General features: G+C 54.1%; 1 protein-coding gene and 1 pseudogene across 3 annotated transcripts; one reads left to right on the top strand and one right to left on the bottom strand.

Moving 5' to 3' along the window:
- Nucleotides 1-1,310: 1,310 nt before the first annotated feature.
- Nucleotides 1,311-18,243, bottom strand: SLC22A11 (solute carrier family 22 member 11). Of its 3 annotated transcripts, XM_003828576.7 has the most exons (10): nt 17,792-18,243; nt 14,941-15,044; nt 12,028-12,182; nt 11,751-11,919; nt 9,767-9,887; nt 8,858-8,973; nt 6,378-6,592; nt 5,412-5,520; nt 4,331-4,537; nt 1,311-3,206 (listed from the first exon to the last, which is right to left on the bottom strand). In XM_003828576.7, the coding sequence occupies exons 1-10, from the start codon at nt 18,182-18,184 to the stop codon at nt 3,143-3,145; spliced, it is 1,653 nt and encodes a 550-aa protein (XP_003828624.4). In that variant the 5' UTR covers nt 18,185-18,243; the 3' UTR covers nt 1,311-3,142. The 3 variants fall into 3 exon arrangements, 2 of the variants coding, with proteins under 2 accessions (XP_003828624.4, XP_057155157.2); XM_057299174.2 differs by lacking the exons at nt 5,412-5,520; nt 6,378-6,592; XR_010113357.1 differs by lacking the exons at nt 1,311-3,206; nt 5,412-5,520; nt 8,858-8,973; ... (3 more) ...; nt 14,941-15,044; nt 17,792-18,243 and having other exon boundaries at nt 4,429-4,537; nt 6,378-6,492.
- Nucleotides 18,183-22,422, top strand: LOC134731214 (uncharacterized; annotated as a pseudogene).
- The last annotated feature ends 2,545 nt before the right edge of the window (nt 22,423-24,967 follow it).

Genomic DNA, 24,967 nt, shown 5'->3' with positions numbered 1-24,967 from the left:
GGATAAAGTCCACTTGGTCATGATGTATTGCACTCTCTCTCTCTCTCTATATATATATATGTATGCACACACACACCTATATATAAAATATAAAACTACACACACATATGTAAATATATATACATGCATAGTTGGATTCAACTTGCTAAATGTTCCTTAAGAATTTTTATGTTTATATCCATAAGGGATATTTGTTTATAGCTTTATTTTCTTGTAATGTCTTTTTCTGGTTTCAGGGAAACAGAACGAATTGGGAAGTGTTACCTCATTTTCAATTTTCTGGAAGGTTTTGCATAGAATTGCTATTATTTCCTGCTTAAATATTTGTCAGAATTCACCAGTGAAGCCATTTGGGCCTGGAATTTTCTCTGTGGGAAAGTTTTAAAACATAAGTTCAATTTTAAAATAGATTTAGGGCTAATAAAGTTACCTACATCTTCTTGAGTGAGCTTTGGTAGTTTGTGTTCCTCAAAAAATTTGTTAAAGTGTTCAAAGTTTTTGGTAAAATATTGCTCAGAATATTCCCTTATTATCGTTTTAATGTTCGGATTCGTAGTCCTAGATTTGTAGTGGGTATCTTTTCTCTTTTTTTCTTTTTTCCTTTTTTTTTTTTTTTTTTTTTGATTCGGAGTCTTGTTCTGTCACCCAGGCTAGAGTGCAGTGGTGTGATCTCGGCTCATTGCAACCTCCGCCTCCTAGGTTCAAGTGATTCTCCTGCCTCAGCCTCCTGAGTAGTTGGAATTACAGGCACGCACCACCACACCGGGCTAATTTTTGTATTTTTAGTGGAGATGGGGCTTCACCACGTTGGCCAGACTGGTCTTGAACTTCTGACCTCAAGTGATCCGCCCACCTCAGCCTCCCACAGTGCTGGGATTACAGGCGTGAGCCACCGCACCCGGCCTCTTTTTTTCTTGATCAGTAAGTCTAGAGGTTTGTAAATTGTATTGATCTTAAAGAACCACCTGTAGGTTTCGCTAATTTTCTTTATTGTTTTTTCAATTCTCTGATTTCTCTTGTGTATTATTTCTTCTGCTTACTATAAGTTTAATAAACTCTTCTTTTGCTACTTTCCAGGTGAAAGCTGAGGTATTTGATTTGGAACGTTCTTCTCTTCTAATGTTAGCGTTTAATGATATCAATTTCCCCATAATCATTACTTTAGCTTCATCTCACAAATTTTGATATGCCATTTTTTCATTTTCACTCAGTTCAAAATCTTTTCTCATTTCCTTTGAGATTCCCTCTTTGACCCGTGGGTTACTTAGAAGTGTGTTGTATAGTTTGAAGAGGTTTTCTATATCTCTTTCCATAATTGATTTCTAATTTAATTCCATGCTGGTTCAAGAACATTCTTTGTATGATCCGAATCCTTTAAAATTTACCGAAGTGGGAGGAAAGGCTGGGGTCCCATGGCTGCCTGACCAGGCAGGGGGAGAAGTGTGATCCTTATTGTGAGCCACTGGAGGGCTTTCAGCAGGGAGGGATTTGGTTTGGATTGCGTTTCTTAATAAGCATGGTGGCTGTTGTGCAGAGTGCAGTGTAGACATCAGGGACCAGTTTGGAGCTACAACCGTGGTGTGAACCAGGGTGTAGCCAGAGTGAAGGGAAGTAGGTGGATTTGGGAGCTGTGAGGAGGCAGGAGTGATTGACCCAGTGTACACAGGGTGAAAGAGGTGAGTTGAGGAGCCTGAGATTGAGGTGTCCCAGAGTGGGGTCTCCAGGGAAGGGCATGAGGGTAACTTTGTGGCAGGGCCACAGATATCAGTGGCATGGAGGGTTGGAGACGAGGGCTAGGAGCCTCGTGTGCTGGAAAGAGCCCTGGGCTAGGATCAGGGCCGGGTTCGGCCGTGTTTCTGCAAGCTGGCCCCTCCACCACTCTGCACTTTTGCTTCCTTGCCCATCTGAGACGGGCAGCCCGCCTCGACCATCCCAGAGTTTTCATGGCCTGGACAAGGGAGGTCTGGGCATGAATCAAGAAAAGGTGTCCCCTCCAGAAAACAAACAGCAAAAGGGTGCCGTTTGGTTGAAAGCCGAAAGTTAAGGTTCAGTATTAGGTGCTGCCCTTGACATCTGGCAAAGCCAGAAGGCCTTGGCAGGCCTGCCTGTGAGCTCCCCTTCTCCCCTTTCACTCCGCCCTGTGGATGAGGCTCCCTGGCCCAACAACCCTCATCGAGGGGACCAAGAGGGGTTCCTCTTATCCCTACGCTTGTAAGGCTCCGTTTCTCGCCAGCCTGCAGCATGATGAAACAAGCTGATTACACCTTCCCGCAGAAGCCAGGAGTTGCCCCACCCCCTTCGTGCTCCAAAGCTGCCTTCCTGCAGCCCTGGCTGCTCGCTCGGATCCTCAGTGCACCAAGCCCCATGCCTCAGTGCAGCGTCATCTTCGTGGGCTCTGCGCACGTGTGTGGTAACCTGCTGCCAGCCTCCTCTGTCTGGTGTTTGGTGGTGTGTTTGGCCGTCTTCGTAACCATAGGGCTGGAAGCCCTCCCTCACTGATGAGTAAATGAAAAGTGATTAAAACAGCTCCTTTTTTTGGAGAGGACACAGCCTTTGCTAGGGTAGGTGGTGGGGCCAGTGTAGCCGGGGCTGAGTTTCAGACCCCACACGCCTCCTTGGCTGCGTGCCTCGGGCCAGTGCACAACCTGGACACCTGTATCTGGCAGATCTCTCAGCAGGTTCCATTTATTTGGCCGGTGCTAAGATCAGTTCACCCTGATACCTGCCCTGGGGGGTGGGTCACGTGATCATTCTCATTTCACAGATGAGGGCTCTGTATGTGGTGGGGTGAGATTGGAACCCAGTCTCTGGTTGGCGTGGCTGAGTGAAGGTGTAAAGACATGAGCCTTGCAGGGAAAGGGAGGGGAACCGTCTCGTTATTGGTTGGGCATGGCCATCTGCACAGGCTCCTGTAGGGCCCGGGTAAGGTGGGGAATCTGATCAGGGCAGGGAGAAGAGGAGTGAGCTGTGGAAGCTGCTTCAGCCACAGCAGACGGTCATGCTGTCCACTCGGCCACGGCTGCCTGGCCTCTGCCATGCCAGGCCCTTGAGGTCGCCCAGCTCGCCTCCACGCTCTGATTGGAGAAGAGGCAACTCCTTTCCAGGAGTCTTTGACTAAAGGGGCTCCATGCAGGCACAATTTCTAGAGCGAGGTACTTTCCACAGTGACGGCCTCTTGCCGGTTGCCCTGGGCTGCTGTTGATTTCCTAGAATAATCCAAAGAAAAGCAGTGCCATGTGGTGAAGTGGGTATGTACTCGGAGCTTGGGGCAAAATGGCGGTCAAGTCTTATTGGGGGGTAAACTCTGTGGCATTAGGCTTTTACTCCCTTCTGTGTACCCAAGCGGGACAGTGCCTGAAACATAGTAGGTACACAACAAAAATCAATTAAATTAAAGAAAAAATGAAGTCCCAGCTTCTCCGGGTCTCCGCAGGTGTCCTTAGGCAAGTTATATAACCCTGCTGCATCTCAGTTTCCTTGGCAAAGGAATTGGACTGTAATAGCACCTCATGTGGTTGTTGTATCGATTAAATAAGGTGACATAAAACAATAAGAACTCAGTATTATTACTATCATTGTGACCTCGGTCACCATCAGAATTGAGGCGGCCCTGTGAACAGTCACCCAGGACACAATAACCACATGTCCAGAGTGCTTGCTGCAGGCCTGGCATTTTCCCAGGTGCTTTAAAATAATACTTCCCTTAAACTTGAAAACAACTCTGTGAGCCAGGCTGGGTTTTGTTTGTTTGTTTTTTCTAAACACCATCTTACAAAGGAGGAGGCTAAAGCCCACAGAAGTGGTTCTGGCTATAAAATGCAGCCAGGGAGTGCTCCCTCATTTCTCCCTGTCAAAGAATGGGTGTGAGATGGCACAATCTGTTCTCTGAGCGTTTGAAAGAACTCACCTGTTGATCTGTCTGGGCCTGAAATTCTTTGTGGGAAAATTGCACTAGGACAGTTGAGACTATCTGTATCTCCCTTTGTCAGTTTTGGTGAGAGAGGTTAAGTCACTTGCCCAGGCAGGTGGGGAACGTGGGCCCAGGCAACCTGGCTGCCAAGCCTGGGCTTTCAACCATTACATTTTCCTGCATGAGGTATGATCACTTTCTACCCATGAGACTTTGGATAAGTCACTTTCTTTCTCTGACCCTAGTAATAGTATGGGGATAGTAATAATACATTTCTGGCAGGATTGTTGGAAAGATTAAATGGTTTCAGAAACACAGGCCTGGGTACTCTTGAGCCTTTGCCCTGGGCAGCCCAGGCCTGTCTCCATCTTGGCCCAGGAGGAAGCCCAGCCCGATGCCCAGGGATCACAGGTCACTCACTGGCTCTCCAGGTCCTGGATAGTGTCAGGGAGCGGAAGTCCCTGGGTCTCCGGGAGGAAGAACAGCACAACCAGGCTGGAAGCAATGGAGATAACGCCATAGAGGAGAGGAGGCAGCAGGGGCAGGGCTTGGCGGCTCATCAGGATCAGGGGACCCATCATAGCCCCCAGCCGGCCCACTGTATGCAGAATGCCATCTGCTGTCATCCTGTGGGTGAAGGGGAGGGCCCAGATCCCTGTTACAGCTGGCCCTGTGGCAGGAAGACATCCTGGGCTCACAGATGCCAGGGGAAGGAAAGCTGGGCTGAGGGAATTGCCCTCCTCAAGGCCTCCTCTAATGCCACCTCCTCCACGGAGCCCACCCAGATTTTTGCATCTAGTGTTTCAGGGGAAATCTCTAGGGCCCACCTCATTTTCCCCACTCTTGGGCAACTTAAGGGCTTCTCCATACTCCTGCTAGGCCACTGAGCTCCCAACTCAGGCTTTCCATAAGATATCAACAAAATCAATAAATGCTTGTCCAAACAACAAATTAAAATATGGAGAAATGAGTGAGTGGTGGAAAGAATATTGGGCTAAAAGTCTGGAGAGCTGGAGTCCAGTCCTACCCTTCTGCTGAGCCAGTCCTTCACCCCGAGCCTCAGTTCACCCAAATATCAAATGTGGGGGTGGCCTAGACTCTAGACCACTGGTTTTCCATTTGTGTTTTATGATGCCCTTGGGCTCCAAGGAGGTGACTTGGGGCTCTCTTGGGGCAGGGAAGGAGTGGTGGGAAGTGAGTTGAGGGTCCCCACTGCTACCAGGGCAGCTCTTGGTCTCCTAATCAGGATTCTTATAAGATTCCATCTGGACAGATGACTCTGTGGCTCAAAATGGTGTGAAAACACAGGCCCAGATGTCCCCGGGGCTCTACTGTACTGCTTCTGTCTGGGTCGAGACTCTCAAGCGGAAGAGCTGTCCTGGGGGGACCCCTGAGCGGCCCTGGCTGCATTTCCCTGGCTGCCAGACCCTTCTTTACCCTTCCCACTGCCCTCTCAGGACGGCCCTGCTGGCCCTGGGGCATGGCCTGCAGCCCAGCTTACCGCACTGGCGTTGGAAAGAGTTCAGCCTTGTAGATGGTGAGGCAGGTTAGGCTTATCCCAAAACATCCCTTTCCCAGCACAGCAAAGACCACACGCAGGGTCTGCAAATCTGGGTACAGGAAGGGGGTGAGAGTGGGGTTTGCCCTGGAGGGTACCCAGGGGCTAGTCAGTGTGCGGCCAGCCAGCCTGGAGCAGAGGGGACCCTGGGCTCCCTACAAGTCCCCGGCCCTGCTGGCTTGGTGCGAGGCTGCCCAGGGCTGGGGTTGGGGGACAGAGCATAGGATGTGATATCGCGGCAGGTGCCCGAGGGGCACAGGCAGAAACCCAGCCAGGTCTAGGGTAGCTGAGCCTGGCCGGCCCGTGGAGGCTGCACTGAAAGAATGCCCCCCACCGCGGCTCCTAGAGTCCCGAGATGCCTCTTGCTATGACGGAGAGAGCGCCGGGCCCGGCCCACAGCAGCCTTCCTGCTGCCCGCCAGCCTGCCTGTGTGGGGATGGCAGAAGCCCTGGCCTGGAGGTGGAGGTCCGGGCCCCCTTTTGGCCGCAGGCCTGGCCTCCCCAGCGCGTTGCTCCGTGGAGGCGCCTGAACTGCTGGGAGGTGCTCGCCGTTGTCAGTTTCCTCGCAGCTGCTCGCGCTCAGAACTTGGGCTCTCGCTGCAGCCTGAAGGACCCCGGCCGCCTCTGTCCCCGCTCAGGCCTTCTGCCAGCCGCAAGGCACCCTCCTGCCTTCCTCCCGGCTCTGCCGCCACCGCACGACGCGCCGCCCTGTCCCTTTCCCCCAGTCTCCCACCCTCAGCAATAAAAGGAGACACAGAGAGGGATTCCAGGTCCTCATAGCCTCCCTCATTCAGAAAGCAAACAGGGAGGCAGCTCCTGGGGCCAGGGAGGGGATGTGGCCCCACGCTCAGAGCAGTGGGGTGGGCGGGGAAGCAGGGCCCGGTCCCACCGCCCAGTCCGCCTGCCTCACCTTGCGGCACCAGCATGTTGGCTAGAATGGCGAGGCCGGCCATGGCCTGGGAACCCGCCTGGATGGTGCGGCGGCCAAGGAAACTGAGCAAGAGGGCAGTGGTGGCCCGGCCCAGGAAGTCCACGGCCCCGAAGAGGGCCTGGAGGAGGAAGATGTCACGGCCCAGGCTCTGCAGGTCGAAGACCAGCCCGTAGTAGGAGATCAATAGAGAGAAACTGCGGGCAAGGCTGGAAGTCAGGTCCCTGCCCTGCCGGGGAGAGGGCGCCCCAACAGCAACAGCACCTCCCACCAGGAGCTGCCTGGGAGGACATGGCCAACCCCGGAGGACAATCCTGGGCTTGTCTCGGCCAGCGATCCCAGAAGCCTGCCAAACTCAGGACACAACCCCAGCGTCAGGCTCTTCCAGGAAAGGGCAGGCAGGGTGGCTCCACCATCCCTTCACACACAGGCTTTGTGTCAGGGGCAGCGATGCGCTGGGGCGTCGCCTCTCTGGCTGGGACCAAGTCTGCCCTCGGGGGCCTCTGAGCTGCCCCTCACTTCTGGACTAGCCCTCTCTGGCTTTGATTCTGATAACCAGTCACACTGTGCCTTTCTCTTGGAAGATGGGAATCATGGCAGGACAGGGCCTCTCGGGAGACCCTGGGCTGCATTGCCCAGACCACATTCAGGATGGAGAGCCTGTCCCCCAGCCCCTGGGAGTGCTGCCCCTCCTCTGGGGAGAGCAGCCTGTGACTGGTTCATGGGGCAGAGAAACCACCCAGAAAGGCCCCAGCTCCCACGCTCCCAGGGGCTGGGCTGGGCCCAGGCTGTGGCTGCATCTCCCCTTGCCTTCCCTTCTCCATCTCAGGGTCTGCTTTCTGCCCACTCCCCCACCCCACTGGCTCACGAGTAGCTGAATTTACGGTATTTAAATTCTCATGGTTAGGAGATGGGATTTGGATCCACAACTGGCTGCAAGGTAAAATTCTTCTCGGCCACGTTTAAAATCTGTGCTCTCCCTGCTCAACCCAGACGCTCCTCCCAGCCCTCCCCTTAGGCGTCACCTGATTGCATCACCCAATAAACATCGGACAACACCAGCCCAACAACGTCAGAGTAAAATCGCACAAGCCGCGGTGTTTCATGAAGTTTATGTGAGTGACGTGAGAGTCACTGGGCTGGTGCTCAAAGCCGCCGACACTGGAGCCTTGGACAGATAACAACTGGGTTAACAAGACAGGAAAACCCACAAGGTCACCAGCTTCAAAGCCTCTGATTTGAATAACAAAGGTTGCAGAGCCGGCCCCTGGGAGAACTGAGGAATCCTGGAAGGTTTAAAAAAAAAAAAAAAAAAAAAAAAACTGGTCCCAGGTGTTTGCAGCGAGAACACTCCTTCTGATTTATCAGAAAAAAATTGAAGTTTTTAAAAAAAGGCATTTGATCTATCTTTGTTCTAAGATGTAGCAAGTATTTGCCATCATAACCCATATGTGGTTAAATATAGCATAAAAGAAACGTTTTCCTAAGCTTCAGTTTTATTTCAAGATAAAAGTCCCAATCAAACCAGGTCCTTAGGTTTTTTTTTTTTTTCCTTTGACGGAATCTTGCCCTGTCGCCCAGGCTGGAGTGCAGTAGCACAATCTCAGCTCAGTGCAGCCTCTATCTCCTGGGCTCCAGTGATCCTCCTGCCTCATTTTTTGATTTTTAGTAGCGATGAGAGGGTCTTACTATGTTACCCAGGCTGGTCTTGAACTCCTGGGCTCAAGCGATCCTCCTGCCTCAGCCTCCCAAAGTGAGGGATTACAGGCTTCAGCCACCGCGCCTGACTGGTCCTTGCTTTTTAATATGCTCTTTTGGATGTCACCGGAACTGAATTTGTTTTAAGGGCCTTTTCCTGGGCCCAGATGACCTTGGGTCCCGGGGAGGGCCAGGGTCTGGTCGTGCGGACCCTGGCAGTGACAGTGCCGGTAAGCCAAGTGCTAGCTCAGCCCGGTTCCAATGCAGGCTCTATTATCTTGGGCTTGTTCCTTACCCCTCTGGGATCCTCTTTCCCCATCAGTGAAGTGGGGTTGCATGGAGGGGTCAGCGAATGCAGGTTCACCCTCTAGGAGCATGGCCATGGTCTCTAGGAAAGTGGTAAGTCTCTAACGATGACACACAGTGGTACTCCTCGGCCGTGGCTGGTCCCCTGGCTCTAGGGACCCTGGCTCTGCCTCTGTCTTGGGACCTCCCTGGGACCCTGGGACCCCCAGCCTAGAGCTGCCTTTTCCTCTGGCTTCCTGCAGATGGCAGCCTCCAGATCCCACCTGTGCATAGTCCCTCTCTGCTGCCTGCCAGGACTCCTGCCTCCTGGGGCTGTCTGCGTCCTGTCCCAGACAGAAATGCACCCCCTTGAGGCCTGCGGGTGCTGTTTCCCCTGGACGCCCTGCCTCCTGCCTGTCCCAGCTCTGCCTCCTGCCTGTCCCAGCCCTGCCTTGGGGAGGGACACCAGGACGGCGTACTTCACCACCAGCATGGCGCAGCTCCTCCAGCGGAGCACGGGCATGCAGAACAGGTCCAGCACCGACCGCGGCTCCTTTGCAGAGGCCACCTCCTCCTTCACGCTGGACATCAGCACCTTCCGGGGAGAATGGGGGCACCGTGAATGGTAGGGCAATGGCTCTGCCCCACCCCCTGTGCCAGCGAACAGTGTCCAAGTGGCCAGAGTGACGGGGAGCCTGTCCTGGGCCTCGGCCTCTGGAAGCTGGATCCCTAGGGGAAGGGGAGGGGATGGGGCAGAAAAGGTTCTCTCCAGGCCCTGGCTCTTCTGCAGGTTTGACTCAGCCCTGGTCCTCTCAGCTCTAGCTTGCCTCCTTCTGGAAGCCTTCCCTTATCCTCCGACCCCATCTTCACTCTAATCTCTGGCAGCGCCTGTTTCCTGAAAGCAGCTACCTTCAAATAAACACATTCTGTTTCCCCAGACACATCGAGAACCCCCATGAGGTGGGTGCGTGCTACATGCAGGTGGAGGTGGTGGGTGATGGAGGTGACGGTGTGGGTGCTGTTGATAATGATGGTGCTGTTACCAATGGTGACGATGGTGGTGAAGGTGGTGGAGATGTTTTGCAGAGATGGTGGCTGTGGGGTTAGTGATGGTATTGGTGGTGCTGGTGGTGATGGAGTGATGGCAGTGAAGGTGATGGTGGGTGTGGACAGTGGTGGTGCTGTTGGTGATGGTATCGGGATTGGTGGTGGTGGTGGTGGTGTCCGTGTGGAGGTGGTGATGGAGGTGTTGGTGGTGTCTGTGGAGATGCTGGTGGTGGTGCTGGTGGAGGTGGTGCTGGAGTGAGTGGTGCTGTTGGAGGCCACACGGATGATCCCTCAGTGCACGTCCTGTCCCAGGTCAAGTCTCGCAGACAGCAGCATCTCACCTCTATGGTCAGGTTCTTGGCCTCCTTGTGGCCATTTATCCTGGCCACCTTTCTGAGCTCCTGAAGTGCTTGGTCTGGTTTGCCCTTAATAATCAGCCACCGGGCGGATTCTGGCAGCCACCTGTAAGGAGGCAGGTGTGTAGCTGGGAGTGCACGCTGGGCTCTCCCCCCGGGCGGGGTGGAAAGGGGCAGTGGGCACGGACCCTCCAGCTGAGATGAGTGACGAGGAAGCACATGCTTCTGTGCCGCTGCTGCCCAGCCAGGAGCCTGGCAGTCCCCAGCGGTTTCAGAATAAAGCTGAGTCCCAATGCCTGGCCGCCCACCTTCCCAAGCGAGCCACCTCCATCTGGCTCGCCTGGCTGCCCGGGGCCTGCCCACCTGAGCCCTGCACACAGCCAGGGCACAGGTGGCCTGGGCATGGGTGTCCCTAGAGTTGGCCGCTTCACCAGTGATTCTGGGGCCATTTCTAGGATAGAAAGGTCACTTGGTGCTGGGTTTTTTTGTTTTTTTTTTGAGATGGAGTCTCACTCTGTCACCCAGGCTGGAGTGCAGTGGTGCGATCTTGGCTCACTGCAACCTCCACCTCCCAGGTTCAAGTGATTCTCCTGCCTCAGCCTCCTGAGTAGCAGGGACTACAGGTGTGCACCACCATGGCTAATTTTTTTTTGTATTTTTAGTAGAGACGGGGTTTCACCATGTTAGCCAGGATGGTCTTGATCTTCTGACCTTGTGATCCACCCGCCTCAGCCTCCAAAGTGCTGGGATTACAGGCTTGAGCCACTGTGCCCGGCCTTTTTTTTTTTTTTTTTAGCACATTTAAAATATCCCCAGGCAGAACCAGGTGATTTTATAAAACCAGTCTATTTCTCCCCAACCTCAGGGGCAGGTGGGCCAGAAGAAACACTTTCCTGGTGGAAGGCACAGGATCTGCCCAACCCACCGGCTCTCAGCCCTGTTTGCAGGGAAGCTAAGAAGGACTTCTGGAGGCAGTCTGACGTAGTGGTGAAGAGTTAGCCTGCCTAGGTTCAAATCCTGCCTCTGGCATTCACCGGCTGTGTGTGACCTTGGGTGAGTGACCTAACCTTTCTAGGTCTCGGTCCTTCATTTGAAAATGGTGGTAATCGCATCATCTTACTTCTTAGAAGGTGTGTTAATACGCACCTAGTGTTATAAACTGCACCTGGTACACACCTGATCAGCGTGGCGGGGATGGCCTAATTATTGTAATTATGGGATGGCCTTCCTCTTCACTTATTGATCTGTGTATGAAACGTAAGCTCCACGGGACCACTGGTTTTTGCCTGTTTTGTTCACTTGTGTGTCCCCAGCACCTAAGACCCTCTGCACCTGTCTGTGTCTCCTTCCTCAGTGCCAACCCAAGGAGGGATTTCCAGACCTTAGGGATTTTTGCGGCCCCTAAAATTGTAGTGACAACAATCTATTTTCATATCCAATGTTGGTCCGCACTGTATGTGAAGGAGTGAAGCTGGTGGGTGGGGGCTGGTGCAAGTATTGAGGAAGGACGATGCTCACAGCCTCAGCCCAGGGGACAGCGGCAGTGGGGCCTGGGGGACCGGGAGAGCGGCTGCTTCCACTGTGGCCGAAGTTCAGCCCAGCACCCCTGGATCTTCCAGTTTTTCCAAAGAAGGTAAAAAATACTGTTTTTGTTTGTTTTTGAAAATCTTCGGATTTTTTAATGTTAGCAACTAGTTACAAATGTATTTTTTAAATCACCATTTGAGCCAATGCTGTGCCGGCCCATCTTGGCCTGTCTGGGCTGGATGGGAGCCACGGACCTCGGGCTGCAACACTTAGCCCAGGACTGCCAATCACCAATGTCCCTCCCTAGCGAGGGTGCCGCTCATGCCACGGCCCTTCTGTGGCACTCCAGGTCTCTGGACCTACTGCCAGCCAGAGAGGTGAAAGTGAAGAGTCCCCCTCCCACCCTGGGTCTCCTAAGGAAAAGGTCCCACATCATACTGACCAGGATATCAGGGAGATGGCAAAGAAGGGCACTGATGCTGCCAGCTGGAGAGTCCTCCAGTCCCGCAGGGCAAAGGCCAGGCCGCCCAGCGCCGCCTGGCCTGCGCTGAAGGCACATCCCACCACCGTCATGGTGACCGCCCTCCTGCTGGTCGTGGTCCACTCCACCACTGAAGGATGCAGACACGTGCAGGTGAGGCCTCATGCGGTGGCCTGAGCCCCATTCTCTCCTGCCACCCCCGCCCCCATGGCAGGAGCGCGCTGAGCCGGGGACTCACTCAGTGTCAGTGAACTCAGAAAGATGCCGGCCATCCCAAAAGCGGCCACGAACCGCAGGCCGCAGTAGATGACGAATGTTGGGGCGAAGATGGTGCTGGTGCCCGCCACGGCCAACTGCAGGCAGCACCAGCTCAGCATCGGCTTCCTCCCAAACCTGTCACAGGAGAGAAGCACACTGGGCCTGGAGAGGGGCCCCTGAGGACGTGGATATGTGGGCAGGTACTTGCCTTCTGGGAGTTCAACAATGCCAGGGGATCTCTTGCAGCCAGCTCCTCCTTCTTGGAACTTTTAGGGGTACACTCAGAGTGCTTTTGTTATAAAAGTGGCAGGTACCTTGCCATGGGAGGGTGCAGTTCAGTTTCAGTGTTTAAGAACATGGGGTTTGGGGCCAGGCACGGTGGTTCATGCCTGTAATCCCAGCACTTTGGGAGACTGAGGCTGGAGGATCACTTTAGGCCAGGAGTTCAAGACCAGCCTGGGCAACATAGTGAGACCTCAGTCTCTACTAAATAAATAAATAAATAAATAAATAAATAAATAAATAAATTAGCCAGGTGTCTGCGGTCCCAGCTACTTGGGAGGCTGAGGTGGGAGGATGGCTTGAGCCCAGGAGTTCAAGGCTGCAGTGAGGTATGATCACGCCTCTGCACTGCAGGCTGTTCAACAGAGTGAGCCTCTGTCTCTAATAAATAAATAAAAAGGAACACAGGTTTGGGCATCAGATGCCTGGGTTTGAGCCCCAGCTCTGTCCTTCCTGGGTGACCCTGGGCATGTGATTCGACATCTCTGAGCCTCAGTTTCCCCATCTGTAACACAAGGGCATCCATAAGGACATGCCTCACAGGGCTGCTATGAGAATCAAGACACTGGGCAAGGGGCCAGGGAGTAAGGAGGCCGAGACTTTGCAAGCCACTGCTCTCACCTGTGCGCTGTGAAGGGGGTGCTCATGGGGCGGATGCAGAGCCCTCGGCCCCTGCCCGAGTGCCCTGGGCTGCGGTGGCCTCCAGGCCGGCTGAGTCTGAACCAGAGATTGCATTTAGTGCCACTCAAGCCCGTGCTGCTCAGAACGGAGATGCGAGGCAGACCTTGGCCGCGCCTGTCTGAGCAGCACCCAGGAGCAAGGACACTCGCTTCATCTTCACGACAACTGCGTGGGCAGGTGCGAGACCCCACTGCTGGGGGGAAACTGAGGCCCAGAGAAGGGAAGAGATCTCCAGAGAAGGGAAGAGATCTACCTTGTAGGACAAGGCTGGGTGGGATAAGGCTGGGATTCAGACCCAGGTAGTCAGACCCCAGAGCCAGTAGGGTGGTGGCAGGAGGGAGCGGGAAGGCAGTCCTCCATTCATGAAATAATGACTGCGTGTCTGCCACCGTGCTGAGCTGGGCTCTGGAGCACAGTCCCTGGGTCCCTGTGTGCTTGTGGGGACGTGGACAATAAACAAGCCTTGAGCCAGCCAGGCATCGTCAGAGCCAGGCACTGTGATGAGGGAAGCAAGGAGGGGCTGGGACAGTCATGCCTGGGGCCAGGCAGGAGTCTCTGGCTCCGTGGCCTGGGAGGGCCTCCTCAAGGAAGAGCATTGAGTTGCGGCCTGCGTGTGGGCACAAAGCAGCATAGGCAAGAGCTTCTGGGTGAAGCACAGTCACTGAGGCGCTCTGCAGGCGTGCAGGGGGCCCCAGGAGGAGGCTAGTGGAGCTGGGGGTGGATGGAAGCCCAGCGCAGGGCAGGGGGTAGGCAGGAAGGGACTGTCCTCAGCGCAGTGGGGCCCTCGGACGACTTCGGGCCAGCTTTTGTTGACCAGATCAACCTCCGAGATTTTGCAAAGTCACTCAGTGCTGTGGCAGCGTGGACGGCCACTGCAGAGGACACCTGCGAGGGGTTGCAGCCTGCTTGGTGAGAGGAGATGGTGGCTCGGGCAAGGGGATGCTGTGGCAGAGAGGGGCTTGGGCTGAGTGTGTCCTGGAGGAAGAGCCAGGTGAGTGTGGGGGTGAGGAAGGGAGGCCAGGGGACAGCGCAGGCGCAGAAGGGTCCCACAGGTTGGGGGTCTGTGTCCTCCGATGGAGGCTGCTGGGGGAGTGAGGGGGCGTGGCAAGGAATCAGCAGCTCAGCTCCCAGAACAGGAAGAGAGGCAGGAGGGGGAGCGGGAGGAGGGGGAGCGAGAACAGCTTCCTGGGAGGTGGAAGGAAAACCAGGAGTGAGGATGTTCTGGAAGCCAAGAGAAGAAAGTGTGTCACAGAGAACGCTTCTTCCCGCCAGTAGGCCTAGGCTTCAGTGTCACCTGGTACGAGACGTTTCCAGTCCTGCCGGCTGGCCCTGGCGTGCCCATCACCTGTGCCCTGTTCCCCTAACCGGCCTCACGTTCCAAGGTGGCCTGACTTACTTACCTGTGTCCTGAGCCCTGCTTGGCTCCAAGCTGGGGAAGAGCAGACACTTGTCTCCCACCCTCCCCACCGCCCCTTCCCCCATTTCTGCTAGAGGCGTCCCTTGCACCTGGCTAGTGTTTGGCCCACCTGAGGCTTCTGGAAAGGCCTTGAGACTGGGGGACAAAGGACAGAGGAGAGGAGGATGGGGAGCCAGGACAACTTTGAGGCACAGAGTCCAAGCACGGCCGCATGGAGGAGGCCTGTGACCATCTGGCAGGAGTATGGGAGAGGAAATGGGGGCGGTGGGGGATGGCCTGGGGTGGCCTCCCTGTGAGGGGAACCAGGCCAGGGTCTGGGGGCCCTTGCTGAGGTGGGGACCCAGAACAGCCTGTGGGTTGGTTCGGATGGCCAGGGGAGGGAAGAAACAGAGGAGGCAGGAGGGAGACGGAAGCAGGGATGGGGTGTTCGCCTGACATTTCTGAACCTTCTGCCCCATAGTCTTCAACAATGTTTTGAGGGAGCTGGGGGCTGGGAGGAGCGGAGGCACTCACCGGTAGGAGAGGAGGCCCCAGATAAAGGAGCCCACCAGGATCCCGGACATGAAGATGGACTGGCTTAGGGGCTTCAAGCCCTGGGAGCTGCACACCAGGTCCCACTGCAAGAGGAGGGTGCAGTGGCTCAGCTCGGGGGGTATGAAATCACAGGGCTGGGCACGGCCGAGGAACGCCTGACCCACACTGGGGTCCCTGGACTCCCAGTGCCAGGTCACAGAGGTAGAGAGGACCTGCTGGCCATGGGGCTGCAACTCCCCATGGGAAGCTCAGCTGCAGGACAGAATGCGACCTGGCTCTGCGTCTGCCAGCTGTGTGGAGGCCACTCCACGGGGTCCAGTGGCCCCCCTCATGCAGAGGACAGACTCTGACAGGCAGCAGGGCCTTGAAGGGGCAGAAGTGGTAGAAAAATGAACAATTTCTTGGTAAAAAGAACTTTGGCAGGCAATGTGTGGCTGTGTCTGGCAGTACCTGGCAGTGGTGGGCTGTGAGGTGGCAGGCAAGGTGGGCAGTGGGAGGCAGGGGCAGGGAGTGGCTGGCAGTGGTGAAACCACAGGCTTGGCTTCCACCTCTACTGAGTGCTGGCCAGGTGGACGTGGCGGAGCCACTGCCTCGGCTGGGCTATCCATTCCTCTAGAGACGGAGTCATGGAGTCGTGATCTGGTGCTGTCATCAGCAGTAAGGGTGACTAGAGAGAGCTTGGCACGGTTCACTGGGATTTTTACAGTGGCTTCAGCCCAGGACCAGTCATCCATTGCCTGAACACCCCACACCCATCCCCAAGTCCATCCTCCACTGAGGCCCGGCAGCTCCCTCCACCTCTCTCTTTCCCCTTCCCACCCGGGCAGCTGCAGTAGCCTCCAGTGGGCTCCCCATCCCCCCACAGAGCTTCTCTACTCTGCAAAGTGACCTCTTGAAAATGCAAGTCAGACCAAATCACTTCCATGCTCCAAACCCTCCAATGAGGATGATGAGGATGAGGTTCTTTTGCATTTAAAAGAAAATCCCGGGCACAGTGGCTCATGCCTGTAATCCCAACACTTTGGAATGCTGGGGCTGGAGGATCCTTTCGGCTCAGGAATTCAAGACCAGCCTGGGCCATGTAGTCAGACCTCGTATCTACTAAAAATTTAAAAAATTAGACCAAGCGTGGTGGTTCATGCCTGTAATCCCAGCACTTTGGGAGGCCGAGGCGGGTGGATCACCAGAGGTCAGGAGTTCGAGACCAGCCTGACCAATGTGGTGAAACCCCTTCTCTACTAAAAATACAAAAATTAGCCGGGAGTGGTTGTGCATGCCTGTAATTCCAGCTACTCGGGAGGCTGAGGCTGGAGAATCGCTTGGACCCAGAAGGTGGAGGTTGCAGTGAGCCGAGATTGCGTTATTGCACTCCAGGCTAGGCAACAGAGCGAGACTCAGTCTCAAAAAAAAAAAAAAAAAAAAAAAAAAAATTAGCTGGGCATGGTGGTATGTGCCTATAGTCCTAGCTACTGGGGAGGCCAAGCCACGAGGATCATTGGAGGCCGGGAGTTAGAGGCTGCAGGCAGTCATGTTTGTGCCACTGTGCTCCAGCCTGGGTGACAGAGTGAGACTCTGTCTCAAAAAAAAAAAAAAAGAGAAAGAAAATCCCAGCTCCAGAGCATGTCCACGCACCTGCTTCTGGCCCCTCAGCACCTGTGCGCAGACACACTGGGCCTTATTCTGCTCCTTCAAATCCCAGACATACTTCTATGCATGACCTTTGCTCTGTGGGGCTCCTGACCTTCACAGATTCCTCCTCTCACCATCCCAGCCTCGATGTCAATGTGTCCTCTTTGGAGAGGCCATCCCCAACCATCTGCCTGAAGGAGGCTGCCGCTCCTCACCCCTCGCAACCTTGCTTTTGTCCCTCATGCAGACTGCGAGGATTGACTCAGGCTCCAGACCCTGACTGCCGGGATTGAATCAGGCTCTGGGACACTCTAGCTGTGTGCGCTGGGACAGCCCTTAACCTCTCTGTGTTTTCCTTTTCTCCGTTATTAAATGAGGACTGTCATAGGACCCATCCCACAAGATTGTGGCGAGGTTGTGGCAGCAGGGACACATTTGGAAATGTGTCTGCCACTTTGCCGGTGCAGGGCGAGGGGTGGCTTTGCTGCTAGAAGGGGTTTAAATGTCAACTGAGTGAATTCACCAGTGGAATGGATGCTTCTTGAAGTCTCCCTGCTCATGTTGGAACCGGAGCCCCGATCCGAATCTGGGCCATCATCACGATCAGGAAATGGGCGTGGGGTGACCAGAATGCTTTGCTTGGCCAAACTTTAGTCAGGTTCCTGAGCCTTCTCCTGGGCCCATCTGGGCGCTGGCCTCATAAAATCCAGTTTTAGCAAAGAACCCTGCTGAATCAGTTTAGCAAGAACCCCCCTCTGCCCCCAGCCTCAACATCGATCAGGTTCCTCATCCTCCACCATCTCTAGGGTGACGTGTGGTCACCCTGGCCTGTCTCAGCAAGAAGCCTGTTGGGTCAGTTCAGCCAGACCCCCCTTACCCCTGATTTCCCCCTGCAGCTGAGTTGTCTGGAGTCACGGCTAATGGGTCAGTAGGGCCGGGACCAGGCGAGGCTGGCGAATGTCCAGGTGCCAGCATTCAGAGGTGCCCACCCAGGTGCCCCCCGCACTTCCAGGAGCCTGGGCTGGCCCCATCTGTAGACTGATCCCTGCCGCCCACTCCCCTGTGTGTGGCTGACGAGGGGCTGAGAGGCTCGAGAGGAGGCAGGTCCCTCCCAGGACTGGACCTTGGAGTCCAACCAACCTGATCCATGACTCTGACCTCCAAGGTGACGGGACTCGAGTGGCTCTGGGGGAGGCCCTACCTTGGCCACGATGGTGGAGGTGAAGACGCTGCGGTCATAGACCCAGCCGTCCACACACGGCTCCGTGTCAGCTTCGCTCCAGCTGGTGGCCGTGGCATTGGGGTCCAAGAGCTGCCACTGTGGCTGGCGGAAGCGGCGGCACTGGTGGGGCCCCTGGTTGGAGTCTGGCGGGATGGAGATGGTCAGAAGGGCCTTGGGGGTCATGTTTGTGGGAACCGCAGAGCCATTGTCCAGCATGTGTGTCCAGCATCGGTGGCCTGGGATGGCGGCTGAGAAGTTCTCCAGGAGCATCTGGGAAGGTATCATGAGGCAGGGGAGGATGAAGGTGAGCACCTGCAGGGTCTGGAAGAGGCCCACGCCTCCGGCTTGCTCCAAGAGCTTGGAGAACGCCATGAACAGAGCTGCCTCGGCTGAGCGGACTGCTGACCTGACTGCTGTTTGGAACCGATTGCAGCCACAAGATCCAGGGCCACCAAGACCTTCTGCCTTCCTGCCCCTCAGCCGGATTGGGGGTGGGGCACTGTCCAATAACCAGTTGAGTCAGTCCCGGGAAGCCCTGTGATGCCTCGGGGAAACTCCTCCTTATCTTGTGTCCAGGAGTGACTGTGCGGATGCCCCAGCACTCTGCGGAGGGGGTAAAAGGGACTAAGCTCACTGTGCCCGGGCTGCCTGGGGCATCCGAGCTGCCCACAGAGTGTGGACCAGAGGGCTGAGCCACCTTCTGAGTTCTCCAGCACCAAAAGTGGAAGTCAGGCAGATTCTATTTAAAAAGACAGGGTGCTTTGATGTTACTGAATTACAGTTTGGAAGAAATATCAACTGGGCTGTTGCCTCACTGAGTTGGTTAAAGTTTAATCTCAGCGTGGGCTTCTGAGTGAGGAAGGCAGTTCATGTCTCAGGACCTGAGGCCTCAGCCACTCCCTGCTGGCCAGCTGATCTCATTCTTAAATCTTTAGAACCTTCTACGCGAGGCCCTTTAAATCAGAAAATGGTCAGCCTAAACTTCATCCCTCCTGACAATTGTTCAAGGCTCTGAAGCCAGATGTGGGGCCTGGGAAGGGCCTTCCCTAGCTGGGGAGATGGTGCTGGTGGGTGTGGGAGAGGACGTGGGGTGGGCACGAGCTGGCAGGAAGGCCCAAGTCTGTGCTCTTTTCTTTCCTGATGTGAACCTCCTACCAGGCAGTGCCGGGGAGACCAGCTTGCAGACTCACTATTTCGGGAAGCTTCTATTCCGAGGTTTTAGGTTGCCTTTATTAGACAGTAAGCTCCCCCAGTGGAAACCATGGCTACCATTTCCTGGCTTCTCTTTGAAGCCCCTCGTGGGCCCGCAGCTGAGCAGGCGGGCGGTTGGGGAAGTGAGCAAAATCACGACGCTGTGACCCAGCATCTGAGGCCAGCCCTGCTTCCAGGCTCCGGGCGAGGTAGAGTGAAGCCAGCCCTCCCCCATGGCCATCTGGGTGGTGCCTCTTAGTATGCTCAGCTCTGGGCTGACCTCACTGCCTGCACCCCTTCCTTCACTCCTTATGGCAGCCCAGGAGAGAAACAAGGCAAATTCCCTTAAACAAGGAAACTGAGGCTCAGAGAGGGCAGGCAACTTGCCCAAGGTCACTCGCTGCAGTCCAGATCAGAGCCAGACGCCACAGCCTGAGCTTTCTCTGATGCCCCTGGGCAGCTGCTGTGTGGTCTCCAGCCTGTCATGGACCAAATCCCGGCCAAAAGCTAGAATTCAGGATTTGGGTCAGAATGAGGGCCAGCCTGAAGTCACCTCCCAGAGTGCGAGAGGGAAGCGGCTGAGTCAGTTCCGGAGAGAAGTCCGAGAAGTGCTGGAAGTGTGGGTGAGGTGTGGGTGGGTGTCTGGACCCTGAACCTCCGAGAACCTCCCTGGAGGGCTTGGGGAACTCAGCCAGGATGGAGGCCGGCCAGCAAGCTGGGGAGTCGGATTCCAGGCCTGGGCTTCAAAGCTGGGGCTCCTTCCTTCCTCGGCCTCTCCAGGCAGGAAATCATTAGGATAAAATAGCAAAAAGAGAGGGACTGGGGGAGGTGGAGAACCAACCCAAATTAAAGCCCAGGAGGCAGCAGGAGAGGAGCTCCTTGGATAGAGCCCCAGTCCAAAACAGCCCAAAGGCCTAATCTAACGTGCAAAGAATTGCACCCTATTCCTGTTTTGAGCAAGCACCGTGCTGTCGGGGGTAGGCCTGGCCCTGAGACATGGCCTTCCGTGGTGGCCTCCTCTCTCTGGCTCCTGGCTTCTGGCCTGTGGAGTGAAGTGTGTTGCTGTGTTGGTGTCTGCAAACCTCAGCAAGTGCCAGAAGCCACGGGTGTGCTGGCTAGAACGCAGTTTCTTGAGCGTCTGCTGCAGGGTGCGCTGAGCCCAGGAGTGCACGTTTTAAAGTAAGTCCCCAGCTGACTGCACCACACCGGGCCCAGGCCTTGCTTTGAAAATCTCTGGGCTGGAGGTGGCTGCTGGAATCCAAGGTGTCCAGGAAGCACTTCAATTCTTTCTCCTTCCTCCGTCCATATGCTTTCACATTTTTTCTTCTTCCCTGCCCTTTGCCTGTCATGGACACCCCTAGGCTTTGCTTACAGCAGAAGGTCAAACCTCCTGGACCTGCCAGAAGGCTCCCGGAATCTCCAACTGACTTTCCGCTTCCAGGCCAAGGAATTTTTCATTTGTATTTTCTGTTTTTCTGGGGCTGCTTGGGGCAGGGCTTAGTGCAGCTGCTCTGCCACCTGGCGGTCACACCTGGAACTGTAGCCTTTCCCAAACTAGGCACATCTTTCCCAGGTGCCTCAAGGGTCCTCAGGCAGGGGTGGGGAGAGAAGGGCTTGGGAGGAAGGCAGGTAGCCCCAGATTATAGTCCCCAAGCCCTCCGGGGTGTCTCTTTAAATTAATTTGTGTAAAGTAAACCCCTGTTATTCATCGAATTAGAATTGCTGTGGAGTTGACCTTCCTGGCCAAGGGTTCCCATCAATTAAACGAAAGGCCAGCATGGCCGCCAAATGGCCTTAGGCGGTTGCCTTCCCTGCTGTGAACTTCAGTATCTCCATCTCTAAGATAGGGCCTTCCACTTAAGGTAGTAAGATTAAACGAGATAATGAACGGGCCTGACAATAAATACTAGCCACCACCATCACCATCACCACAATCACTACCATCACCACCATCATCACCATCACCACCACCACAATCACTACCATCACCACCATCACCATCACCACCATCATCACCACCATCACCATCATCACCATCACCACAATCACTACCGTCACCATCATCACCGTCACCACCATCATCACCGTCACCACTACCATCATCACCACCATCACCATCACCACAATCACTACAATCACCACCATCATCACCACCATCACCACCACCATCATCACCATCACCAACACCATCATCACCATCACCACCACCATCACCACCACCACCACCATCACCACCACCATCACCATCACCACCACCATCATCACCATCACCACCACCATCATCACCATCACCACCACCATTACCACCACCACCACCATCACCACCACCATCATCATCACCATCATCACCACCATCACCATCACCACCACCATCACCACCATCACCATCACCACAATCACTACCATCACCATCACCACCATCACCACCACCATCACCATCACCACCACCATGATCACCATCACCACCACCATGATCACCATCACCACCATCACCATCATCACCATCACCACCATCACCACCACCATCACCACCATCACCACCATCACCATCATCACAATCACTGCTGTCACCACCATCATCACCGTCACCACCACCATCACCGTCACCATGACCATCATCACCACCATCACCATCACCACAATCACTACCATCACCACCGTCATCACCACCATCACCACCACCACCAACATCACCACCACCATCATCACCATCACCACCAACATCACCACCACCATCACTATCATCACCATCACCACCACCATCACCACCACCACCATCACCACCACCATCATCACCGCCATCACCATCACCACAATCACTACCATCACCACCATCACCACCACCATCACCACCACCATCATCACCATCACCACCACCATCACCACCGTCATCACCACCATCACCACCGTCATCACCACCACCATCACCATCACCACCACCATCACCATCACCACCACTATCACCACCACCACCATCACCACCACCATCACCACCGTCACCACCACTATCACCACCGTCATCACCACCATCACCACCACCATCACCATCACCACCACCATCACCATCACCATCACCACCATCACCATCACCATCACCACCACCATCACCATCACCACCACTATCACCACCACCACCATCACCACCACCATCACCACCGTCACCACCACCATCACCACCATCATCACCACCACCATCACCATCACCATCACCACCACCATCATCACCATCACTATCACTATCACCACCACCACCATCACCACCACCATCACCACCGTCACCACCACCATCACTACCATCACCACCACCATCACCATCACCACCACCATCACCATCACCACCACTATCACCACCACCACCATCACCACCACCATCACCACCATCACCACCACCATCACCACCGTCATCACCACCGTCACCATCACCATCACCATCACTATCATCACCATCACTATCATCACCATCACCACCACCATCACTATCATCACCATCACCATCACCACCACCATCACCATCACTATCATCATCACCACCATCATCACTATCATCACCACCACCGTCACCATCACCATCACCACCACCATCATCATCATCATCACCATCACTATCACCATCACTGTCATCACCATCACCACCACCACTATCATCACCACCACCATCACCATCACCATCACCACCATCATCATCACCATCACCATCACTATCATCACCATCACCACCACCATCACTATCATCACCACTACCATCACCATCACCATCACCACCACCATCATCACCATCACTATCACCATCACTATCATCACCATCACCACCACCATCACATCACTATCATCACCATCACCACCACCATCACCACACCACCACCACCATCATCACTATCATCACCATCACCACCACCATCACCATCACTATCATCACCATCACCACCACCATCACTATCATCACCACCATCACCATCACCACCACCATCATCACCATCACTATCACCATCACTATCATCACCATCACCACCACCATCACTATCATCACCATCACCACCACCACCATCACTATCATCACCACCACCATCACCATCACTATCATCACCATCACCACCATCATCACCATCACCACCACCATCACCATCACCACCACCATCACTATCATCACCATCACCACCACCATCACTATCATCACCATCACCACTACCATCACCATCACTATTATCACCATCACCACCATCATCACCATCACCACCACCATCACCGTCACCACCATCACCACCACCACCACCACCATCACCATTGTCACTATCACCACCACCATCACCACTACCATCACCATCATCACCATCACCACCACCATCACCACTACCATCACAATCACCACCACCATCACCATCACCACCACCATCACCATCACTATCATCACCATCACCACCACCACCACCACATCACCACCACCATCACCATCACTATCATCACCATCACCACCATCATCACCATCACCACCACCATCATCACTATCACCACCACCATCATCACCATTACCACCATCATCACTACCGCTGTCACAACCATCACCATGACCACCATCACCACCACCATCACCATCACCACCATCACCACCACCATCACACCATCACCACTACCATCACACCAGACCCATCATTCTTCCTTTTTTTCTTTTCCAGTTGAAGCCACAGTATTTCAGATCCAGCTGGAATCACAGGGGTTTCTTGTTTGGCCCCTCCCTGAAACCCTGGAAGAATCTGGAGTCAGCAGAAGGTGATGCTCTTTCTCAGTTTCATACTGCTGTAGGGACAGGGCTCTCCAGGGTCTCAGATCCCAACTCCAGTTTGATTGCTTTTTCCACTGTACCCTTGTGAAGATGCCCAGTGATCCATCAGAAAGTCAAAGAAACATTAACCATAAAATATCAAATTATCCTCCTGCTCCAGAGAACAGGCCTCACCTCATTGAGCAGGAGGTATTGATGAGCCATATAAGGCCAAAAGCAGATCTCACCTCTTCAGTTCTTTAATTCCTCTTTGAGGGACATAAATTTGGGGACTACCCCCCCCACCAATAACACCACAAACTTAAATCACTTTTCTTCCCTTTTGAATTCCTCTTCAATTCACTGCCCAGCAGCAGCTTAGAGCTCCTAGATCTTATGCCTTGCAAGAACTCATTTTTGCAAATCTTCCTAAATTCACCCACGTGCATTTTTGCAGGGAGGGAGGATGATAGGAACCTCCTTAACTCAGTTTTCTTGTCTTTTCTTACAGTGTGCATGTTGCAAAAATCACAGAATCATGTAAGGAATGAAAGGAAAGCCCCCTTCTTCAACCCTGACTCCCAACAATCCCACTGCTCAAAGGAACCCAGATAATACGTAGGAAATACATACCTACGTGTTTCCTACATATTTAGAAATATGTCAACATAAGTCATTATAAACATAAGTCATTATAATTAGTCATTTGTACTTGAGAAGTCCTAATGTACATGGTTACAATGCAAATGATCTCAAAGTGTGTGAAATGGCAAGTAAAAGTCCTTTTCTCCTCTCACTCCCAACTGCCCGGGACAACTGCCACCAACAAGGTATATTCTTTCAGAAAAATCATAATGTACCTTCAAACACATGCATAAAGTTTTAAAATTGTTCAATAGGTAGTAAATTCACATCATTCAAAAATAGAAAACTTACGAACATGTGTAGAATGAAGAGGCTCTCTCCCATCCCACCTCCACCCACCCTCGGGGAACCATTTTTAGTTTCTTGCGCATCCTTCCAGATTTTCTTTCTGAAAATATAAGCGAGGGGAGACGCACATTCTGATTTTACTCCTTTTACACAAAGGTACTCTTCCCCTTTGCGCTGACTTCCCACAACAGTGTACCTCGGACGGCTCTCCTCGTTCCCATTTCACGGTAGCCTGGTAACCCACTGCATGGATTTACCATCACGCATTTGACCGC

Source organism: Pan paniscus, chromosome 9 (genome assembly GCF_029289425.2).
Source record: "Pan paniscus chromosome 9, NHGRI_mPanPan1-v2.0_pri, whole genome shotgun sequence".
Taxonomy (NCBI): Eukaryota; Metazoa; Chordata; class Mammalia; order Primates; family Hominidae; genus Pan; species Pan paniscus.
Note: the sequence above shows the minus strand (reverse complement) of the source record. Positions and strands in the feature narration are given on the sequence as shown.

Excerpts from the sequence above, each read along its gene's own strand:
- SLC22A11 (XM_003828576.7), bottom strand. The coding sequence starts at position 18,184 with ATGGCGTTCTCCAAGCTCTTGGAGCAAGCCGGAGGCGTGGGCCTCTTC. Across the intron at positions 15,045-17,791 it reads CCTCCACCATCGTGGCCAAG|TGGGACCTGGTGTGCAGCTC; the intron begins GTAGGGCCTCCC and ends CTCCTCTTGCAG. Across the intron at positions 6,593-8,857 it reads TGCGCCATGCTGGTGGTGAA|TTTCTCTCTATTGATCTCCT; the intron begins GTACGCCGTCCT and ends CCTTGCCCGCAG.